This window comes from Dinoponera quadriceps, unplaced genomic scaffold, assembly GCF_001313825.1.
Source record: "Dinoponera quadriceps isolate SergipeBrazil2010 unplaced genomic scaffold, ASM131382v1 scaffold7286, whole genome shotgun sequence".
Lineage (NCBI taxonomy): Eukaryota > Metazoa > Arthropoda > Insecta > Hymenoptera > Formicidae > Dinoponera > Dinoponera quadriceps.
The window spans coordinates 897159-907194 of NW_014562508.1; the positions used below are offsets into that span (position 1 = coordinate 897159).

The 10036-nt window shown below is 36.4% G+C and overlaps 1 protein-coding gene across 2 annotated transcripts; it reads right to left on the reverse strand.

Annotated features, from left to right (window-relative positions):
* Positions 1 to 1318: 1318 nt before the first annotated feature.
* On the reverse strand, positions 1319 to 9994 carry LOC106751110 (H/ACA ribonucleoprotein complex subunit 3). Of its 2 annotated transcripts, XM_014631901.1 has the most exons (4): positions 2140 to 2228; positions 1869 to 2051; positions 1600 to 1642; positions 1319 to 1483 (listed from the first exon to the last, which is right to left on the reverse strand). In XM_014631901.1, the coding sequence occupies exons 2-4, from the start codon at positions 1920 to 1922 to the stop codon at positions 1386 to 1388; spliced, it is 195 nt and encodes a 64-aa protein (XP_014487387.1). In that variant the 5' UTR covers positions 1923 to 2051; positions 2140 to 2228; the 3' UTR covers positions 1319 to 1385. The 2 variants fall into 2 exon arrangements, with proteins under 2 accessions (XP_014487387.1, XP_014487386.1); XM_014631900.1 differs by lacking the exons at positions 1319 to 1483; positions 1600 to 1642 and adding an exon at positions 9642 to 9994 and having other exon boundaries at positions 1927 to 2051.
* Positions 9995 to 10036: the final 42 nt, after the last annotated feature.

Consider the following 10036-nt stretch of genomic DNA (forward strand, 5'->3'; position numbering starts at 1 on the left):
GCATTATGACATAATGTAAAAACAAATCTGTGCTATGAATTAAAAAGAATTGTTAGATATAATGTATTTGTATATATAAATTCGCACATATGAGTAATACTGTAATTGAGCGTCTTTGCGTTTAGTCACAAATCATATCTGTTATACGAATATAAGACATGTAACATTGGCATTTTGTAGACAATCTGTGACATATTCTCTCTTCGATTCATCAAAATTAATTAAGAGAATACATACATTTTTTCTTGTATATGCTACTTTTGCACAAGACACAGAATCGTGCGTTTGATCTTAATTAATCTATCAATGAATTATCTTAAAACATGTATAAGATATGGATATTATTATGAACATATAGATTATCACACACTTGCATTGGGTAGATAATTTAAATGTAACTAAGGATATGAAATGAATATAAATTTGCAGCTAATGTTACATGTTCATGCGTGTACATAAAGTTGCGCGTATAGATGTAATGTAGACTATGACTTTCATTACTTCTTTTTCTAGCATAGATGTATTCAGTAGTCACGTGTTAACCCATTATCGACTAAGAACACGAGAGGTCTGTTCTTTTTCAGCTGCACTGGAACTTTGCTCTTTTCCACTTCGCTCAGTTATACATTTGTTTCACTCTCAATGCAAAGTGTTTCACTCAATGCAAAATGTGCGACCTAGTTTAGCTGAAAAAAACAGACCTAATAATATTATATGACAGTTGATAGTGGGAGTGTAGCTTTCAGCTTTGTACATCAATTTCTATCATAGTAATAATGTTTGTCTTATATGTGTTTAGTATACTACTAAACAATAATTGCAAAGAAGATTCATTTAACAAGATTAGCTTAGCAAGATTACACTTACGTAATTATATTAGGACAGTTTTTTAAATAAAACTGTATTATACTGCGCCAGAAAATGTTGTACATAACAAAATTTTTATTTTTTATAAATGTGTGGAGAGACAGTGGATTGTAAATAAAATCTGTTTATAGTAGATATAATTATATATAAGTGTATGTAGTAAAACCTGATATACGTCAACAATGTTATTTTATTTCTCATTTTATTAATATTAACAAAAATGACGTACCAACTTATTAACTACAATTGTCAAATCAGTTCTCAGTGATTCTCGCAATTATTGTAAATTTAATTATGGTATTGGATACAGCTTTATGATAGTATAATGACACGCATGCATACTTATCACTGGAGGAAGTTGTGGGTGTTCAAGTTGAACTACCTCTGTTAATATGGATATAGATTATTGTATCAAAGCACATGACATTGTACCAAGCTATTATATGTTTTCTTATGTTTATATTTTACACTTGAACATAAAAAATATTATCCTTACATTATATAAAACAATATGTATTTCAATAAGCAGGTAAGGGTTGCTGTGTCAAAAGTAGCTTGAATCGTTTCTTTACTGTAATCCTTTCTCTTGAATATTTGTCCTCTGGAGAAAATCGGGCTGCAATATTGAACATTCATATTTTTTCTTTAATATGAGTATATTATTTAGATTAAAATAAGTATAAGATATATGTATATAGTGAAACTACAACTATTATCCTCTCAATGAGTTACCTGGATGTGCCGATAATGTAGGTTTTCCATCAGGACCCAGTTTCTGTAAATTAAATATACAAGAAAAATATTAATATATATACAAAAGTATCAAACACTAGAAAAAATACAGAATGAAGAAATACAGAAAAATCTTGGAATAATACATGGAACAACAATATATATGATACATATGAACAGGATCTTTACAGTTCAAGAGAACATAATAGAGAAATAGATTGATAATATATTTTATCACATAGTGACTTGATATTTCAGGCAATAATTACCTTTAAAGTGTATACTCGATTTCCGTTGTCGTCCAAATAATACATAAGATACATTTTGTGTTTCTTGTCTTTTGGCTTTTCTAACCTAATTTACAAGCACGTGTATCGTGATGATGATGAACGAACTGAAAAATTCACTCCACGTATATCGCTGTGTAATCTATTGGAACTTCTTCGATTAACCTTGCAACAGATAATCTTATACGATTAGTATGAATTTCCGTTATACGGCGTTTACTTAGAAACGCGCTTGAAAACTTCGTTTACTTACTTGTTTAGAGCGAGCGACTGTTTGAAGCTCAAAATCACCTTCCATACGCCATCTTCCGGTTGACATTCGGTTGTGTTATGTGCCATTGGCTGTTCGAATTATAGAATTATGTGTACTATGAGGTATGCGAGATTAGATTTGAGGCTTATTCTTTTTAACTGAATTAATACAATATTGGAACTTCGTTTCTTTTCCCTTCAACGTTAGGATTTATATATTTGTTTTACTCTAACTACACAAAGTGCAGCTTAGTTCAATTAAAAAGAATAAATTTTCCGTACTATAAGATATAGACCACTTTTTGTTTAGATTTTCTATTTACAGAAAGGACCCAGACAGCACAAGTGTCCAAAATTGAGACATGAAACGTCTTTTAGATGACTTCAAGTCGTGCTTAAGATGGGACATCTTATGTAAGAAAACCACAGTAACATCAAAACGACATCAAAATGGTGAAAGAAAGTGATAATCGAAAAGTAAGTTATTGTAGTTATTTTCTCATCATTTAATGTCACCATGATTTTCTATTTTACATGGGCCATTTATATACTTGTAGTTAAGTCAATGTAAACAAAAAAAGTCTCCTACCATTTTGGGAATAAGCGAAATTTCGAGTAATTAATTACTGAAAATACTGAAAATACTCGAAAATACTTTCGAGTAATTAATTACTGAAATACGGAGGTTTCCCCGGCGAGAAATGTACATCGCGAATCGACGTGAAACCGAAACAATCGAAATTACATCAAATCGACGTCGATTCGATGAATCGTTATTCACTGGATCTATCATCAATAATTAAAAATAACCACGCAAATGTCCGAGTTATTAATTAATTTCATCTCCGTACGTGGCTATTTTCAATCATTAATAAATTAAAATGTTGCGATCGCTCGCAAAATGGCAGAGAACTTTTTCGTTCACATTTACCTAAACTACATATACACATGACGAATATCTCACTCAGCGACGGACCGGTGTAACAATGTTTTCAGTACACTCTATAAATGTACAGGTATATTCGCGTAACGTAATATTTATAGAACATTCATTGAATATTCCTGTGCTATCTAGGTGGGAAGTCTCTCTCTGCCAAGGTGACGATCTATATTGCGAAATTATTTCTCAACGACAGGCTCCGTCATGAGAAGACTGCTCGACAGGTTGCCGATCGCACGCGTAGGCGTAGACGATGTTCGCCGGAGATGATTAGCCGCAGGGATTCCCGCTGCGAGGGATGTGCGCACCCGCGCATTAGCACCGGCGGCAAATCCGCCGCGTGTAGGCGTATTACTGACGATTCCTCCTCCTGACGAAGTCGACGACGACTCGGACAACACGCATGCACGCGGTCGGACACAACGAGAGTCATCCGGACGACCGGGGTCTGTCACTTCCGTTGACAGACAAATCACTGTCTGTGCTCGTCCGCCGGCGTGGCCTCGCGTCGTCCGTGGCGACGTTCCGCGACGTGCGCGATGCGAAAAACGCGTGTGTCTTCTTTTTTCTTTTTCGTTAATAACGCACCGAGCAGATCTTCTCGAGGTAAACACAGGTCCGTAGGTGTGCTTTCGATCGAATCGCGAATCGAAGTGCGCGTTTATGTGCGTCGTTCTCGTCGTCGCTCGCGAAACTCAGGCGCTTCGCGTGCCCAGATGGAACGGAAAATCACGATGACATTGAAATGACGTTAAAATGACGTTCGAATGACGAGGAGATGAGTGTAAAAACTTACTTTCCGATCGTTCCCTCATCATTTCCACGTCTTTGTTATTTTCTATTCAATCTCGGCCTCACGATATCGCGGTTGCGATGAATTATTGCGAGATGTGTGAATTACGTGATGTCGGATCGTACAAGGAAAAACGGTCATCCTGTCATTCACTGCTCGACGGTTATAACTGTGTTCCCGTCAATAATTGTACGACAGAACGCGCATAATCGTTCGCAATCTACGCGAATCTCTCTCTTTTTCTCTCGTATATCCGCACATGTAGATTCGCGCGGTCAATAAATCACAAGTGGCCGACGCGTATTTTACAATTGCTTTCAATCGATGGACAGGCCGGAGCGATTGATCGTTAGCAGCGAAAGTGCTCTTTACATTAATTATACGAGGAAACTATTTACATGCCCGTACAACCAAGTTCCCTCGACTGTCAGTATGCAGCGCTTCATCGAGAATAAAAATAATAGACTTTCGTGTAAATATACGCGGTGATGAAAAGTGTTTAAATAATAACACGAGCGCGAAAAAAGTCGAGGAACCCAGGGAACAGGCTATTACATGACGTATCGTATAAACTTGAGGGCCACGTTTCTGATGTAAATTGAAATGGCAGGTCTCTTACAAAAAATATACGTCCGATTCGTAACGGTTATTCGTCTACAGGTGTTTAAAAATTATAAATGACCGCACAATTTTGATTAAAAACGGAAGATAAATAAGAAAATATAAGGTTACATAAATTATTCAAATTGATGTCTCTCGGTTCAATGTTTGGGGATATTTTTTTATTAAAAATGGAAGATAAGAAGGAAAATATAAAGATTGAATAAGTTATTCAAACTGACGTCCTTCGGCATTAATACACAGTACGGTGCGATTTAAAATGGATTGAATAGGCGCACGAAGATCATCGTAATTGCTCCTTATTTATTTACACGCGTCATTAATATGCTGTATTAATTCAGCACGAGTATTAACTTTTTTTCCGTATACTAAACTCTTAACCTTTATATTCTCTCCCTTATATTTTCCATTTTTAGTGAAAAAATATTCTAAAAAATAATATCATCATTTATAAATTATTTAATGCCCATTGGCTTTTTTACAATTACCCGATGGGCTTTTAGATATAATTTATACAGAGTATTCTACCATAGCTAATTAATCTGTCTTTTTTTTCGTGTTTGTATTCAGATTTTTTTATTTCTGCACAATTCCTACGTCTTATAATTCGCCTCGTACACCAAAGGTTTTATTCCCGTTAATTAAATAAATAAATAAAAAATCAATAAACTTTAAACACTTGTGGAACAATAATTGTTTCAAATTGAATTCCATATTTGTAAGACATTTTCTCTACTTTAATTGACGAGTTTCCAACATTCTTCTTCACTAATTTATTCGAAATTTAATAAGGAATCGAAATATCTAAGAATTATTGTCGTAACTGATTGAGAAGTACATGTAATCTCCAATCGTTTATGATCGCGTCAGCTGCGGCGCCGCGCATAGGGGGTAAACATATGATCGTTGTTAATTATTTACCTATTGCGAGTTACCAACATTTTTCTTCACTCATTTATTCGAAATTTAATAAGGAATCGAAATATCTGAGCATTATTGTCGTAACTGATTGAGAAGTACATGTAATCTCCAATCGTTTATGATTGCGTCCGCTGCGGAGTCGCGCGTAGAGAAAAAACATATGATCGTTGTTAATTATTTACCTATTGCGAGTTAGCATCATTTTTCTTCACTCATTTATTCGAAATTAATAAGAAATCGAAATATCTAAGCATTATTGTCGTAACTGATTGGGAAGTACATGTAATCTCCAATCGTTTATGATCACCTCCGCTGCGGCGCTGCGCGTAGAGGGTAAACATATGATCGTTGTTATTATTTACGTATTGCGAGTTACCAACATTTTTCTTCACTCATTTATTCGNATATGTTCGTTGATATTATTTACCTTATTGCGAGTAACCAACATTTTTCTTCACTCATTTATTCGAAATTTAATAAGGAATCGAAATATCTAAGCATTATTGTCGTAACTGATTGAGAAGTACATGTAATCTCCAATCGTTTATGATCGCGTCCGCTGCGGCGCGGCGCGTAGAGGGTAAACATATGATCGTTGTTAATTATTTACCTATTGCGAGTTACCAACATTTTTCTTCACTCATTTATTCGAAATTTAATAAGGAATCGAAATATCTAAGCATTATTGTCGTAACTGATTGAGAAGTACATGTAATATCCAATCGTTTATGATCGCCTCCTCTGCGGCGCGGCGCGTAGAAGGTAAACATACTTATACTCCTCTCATTACTTATATTCCTTTCATTATTTTTTTTTTCAAAATATAGCGAGTAAATCTATATTTACAGTATCTCTGAATGATAATAAATCAGAGAGATAGATAATATGCTATATTTTGTTANATTATTATCGTAACTGATTCAGAAGTACATGTAATCTCCAATCGTTTATGATCGCGTCCGCTGCGGCGCGGCGCGTAGAGGGTAAACATATGATCGTTGTTAATTATTTACCTATTGCGAGTTACCAACATTTTTTTTCCTCATTTATTCGAAATTTAATAAGGAATCGAAATATCTAATAATTATTGTCGTAACTGATTGAGAAGTACATGTAATCTCCAATCGTTTATGATTGCGTCAGCTGCGGCGCCGCGCATAGGGGGTAAACATATGATCGTTGTTAATTATTTACCTATTGCGAAATACCAACATTTTTCTCCACTCATTTATTCGAAATTTAATAAGGAATCGAAATATCTAAGCATTATTGTCGTAACTGATTGAGAAGTACATGTAATCTCCAATCGTTTATGATTGCGTCCGCTGCGGAGTCGCGCGTAGAGAAAAAACATATGATCGTTGTTAATTATTTACCTATTGCGAGTTAGCATCATTTTTCTTCACTCATTTATTCGAAATTAATAAGAAATCGAAATATCTAAGCATTATTGTCGTAACTGATTGGGAAGTACATGTAATCTCCAATCGTTTATGATCACCTCCGCTGCGGCGCTGCGCGTAGAGGGTAAACATATGATCGTTGTTATTATTTACGTATTGCGAGTTACCAACATTTTTCTTCACTCATTTATTCGTAATTTAATAAGGAATCGAAATATCTAAGCATTATTGTCGTAACTGATTGAGAAGTACATGTAATATCCAATCGTTTATGATCGCCTCCTCTGCGGCGCGGCGCGTAGAAGGTAAACATACTTATACTCCTCTCATTACTTATATTCCTTTCATTATTTTTTTTTTCAAAATATAGCGAGTAAATCTATATTTACAGTATCTCTGAATGATAATAAATCAGAGAGATAGATAATATGCTATATTTTGTTAATAACATGAGTTTTTAATTGGGATCTAAATGTCCGTTTATTTAAAAGAAGAAAATAAGGTGACTATTCCCAGGTTAAGAGTATGGTATCCCCGAAAAGTGTAAGAGGTATCGCGCCAGAGTTTATGTGCCGTTTTGAATTTTAAAATTCTGATTTCAGATTCGTAATCAGCGACCTCGATGATACTCAAATACCAGGTTTCGAAAAATTCAAACATCGAGAAATAAAATGTACGACTCAAAGAGTTAAACACGTTGGACACGCTTACAAAAGCATACTCGAAATTNTATCATTTATGATCTCCTCCGCTGCGGCGCCGCGCGTAGTGGGTAAACATATGATCGTTGTTAATAGTTTACCTATTGCGAGTTAGCAACATTTTTCTTCACTCATTTATTCGAAATTTAATAAGAAATCGAAATATCTAAGCATTATTGTCGTAACTGATTGGGAAGTACATGTAATCTCCAATCGTTTATGATCACCTCCGCTGCGGCGCTGCGCGTAGAGGGTAAACATATGATCGTTGTTATTATTTACGTATTGCGAGTTACCAACATTTTTCTTCACTCATTTATTCGTAATTTAATAAGGAATCGAAATATCTAAGCATTATTGTCGTAACTGATTGAGAAGTACATGTAATATCCAATCGTTTATGATCGCCTCCTCTGCGGCGCGGCGCGTAGAAGGTAAACATACTTATACTCCTCTCATTACTTATATTCCTTTCATTATTTTTTTTTTCAAAATATAGCGAGTAAATCTATATTTACAGTATCTCTGAATGATAATAAATCAGAGAGATAGATAATATGCTATATTTTGTTAATAACATGAGTTTTTAATTGGGATCTAAATGTCCGTTTATTTAAAAGAAGAAAATAAGGTGACTATTCCCAGGTTAAGAGTATGGTATCCCCGAAAAGTGTAAGAGGTATCGCGCCAGAGTTTATGTGCCGTTTTGAATTTTAAAATTCTGATTTCAGATTCGTAATCAGCGACCTCGATGATACTCAAATACCAGGTTTCGAAAAATTCAAACATCGAGAAATAAAATGTACGACTCAAAGAGTTAAACACGTTGGACACGCTTACAAAAGCATACTCGAAATTACTCGGCCGTTGTTCGTGCTAATAAACCGTGCCCGGCGGCGGCGGTCATACGAACACGTCTTTATCCTCTGAAGCGATACAACACCGCAATTATGAAGGTAGATGGCTCGCGCGCGAGAGAGAGATAGATAGAGAGAGGGAGAGAGAGATAGATAGAGAGAGGGAGAGAGAGAGAGGGAGTGAGAGAGGGAGAGAGAGGGAGAGAGAGTGTGGGAGAGAGAGAGGGTGAGAGAGAGAGAGAGAGAGGGAGAGAGAGAAGGAGAGAGTGAGAAAGAGAGAGAAAGAGAGAGAGAGAGCAGGAAAAGAATCCGGAATATCCCTCTCTTCCGTTGACCGATAACCGAGGTCGCCTCACGACTCAGCCGCTCCGGGAGATATTCCAATGGCTATGTTAGGCATCTTCTGGAATTATCGGNGTAACTGATTGAGAAATACATTTAATCTTCAATCGTTTATTATCGCCTCCGCTGCGGCGCCGCGCGTCGAGGGTAAACATATGATCGTTGTTAATTATTTGCATATTGCGAGTTAACAACATTTTTCTTCACTCATTTATTCGAAATTTAATAGGAAATCGAAATATCTAAGCATTATTGTCGTAACTGATTGAGAAGTACATGTAANTTCGGAAGTCTCGAGTGGCCTGGAAATCCCGGAAATCAACTATATAAAATGGTCAGGAACTGATAGCATATTCATAGAGGAATGTTGCTGGTTTGCATTCAAACACATAAATTTTAATCTTACACCGGTGAAGTTGAAAACCCAAAAACGAAACTGCATGTCGATTATTATGCTTTTCTTCTACATAAACGAGACTTTTATGATTTTCCGGGACTTTCGAGAATTCTCATAGTTTTAAGCAATGTTCGAAGTAATATTCGTATCTATGTGAAAATTGAATTACCGGGAAATTTTCGAGAATAGCGATTCGACCACGTATCACCAGACGTTTCCATATGTTTCCGTATGCGAGACGCCGGAGAAAGGAGGACGACGGATCGAGAAAGATCGCGCGCGGTCCTGCAGCAACTTACGACGCTATGAGTTTGCGGATACCGGGACTTAATTAAACGGGATTTAAGTGTCGGAGAACACGCGGAACATCCCGACGAAAGATTTTCTTTCCCCACCCTCTCTCTCTATCTACCTTTCGTCGATATAAAAAGGAAGAGCGAAATTCCCCTCCCCTGCTTCCTCTCACCCTCTCGCTCGTTCACTCAATATTTCTCTCTTAAATACCGAAGCAGCCACTGAAATTAGCACCTTGGCAGATCCGAGAAAGGATGCTCGTGCTGAGTATCTGTACAAGGTGATTCGGGAAGAAGTACAATCCTCTCTCGTTGTCGAACGAAGAACGAACGGTTCCGTGAGATCAATTTTACGTTGACATACGTACTTGGCTTTTACCCGCATCACTCGCGACGACTGAAACTCGGATCACAAGGTCGAACTCAGAATCAACTGCAGAATCTCTAGATATATTTGCGTATGTTTTGCTCCCGGGCTGCTCGAGTATTTTCGCGACGTGCTAACGTCGTGTCGTGTTTTACCGCACTTCGTTTATATCGCGGAAGCTCAACCGTGCAGGGAATGCAAAGGCTACGAGTATTATTTCATATTTAACTATGGAGATTACATGTACTTCTCAATCAGTTACG

Coding starts and splice junctions, on each gene's coding strand:
- LOC106751110 (XM_014631900.1), bottom strand. CDS start 9,791: ATGCGGGTAAAAGCCAAGTACGTATGTCAACGTAAAATTGATCTCACG. Junction 2,229..9,641: donor CCTTTCTCGGATCTGCCAAG/GTGCTAATTTCA, acceptor TAATTCGAACAG/CCAATGGCACATAACACAAC. Junction 2,052..2,139: donor CAGTCGCTCGCTCTAAACAA/GTAAGTAAACGA, acceptor ATCTGTTGCAAG/GTTAATCGAAGAAGTTCCAA.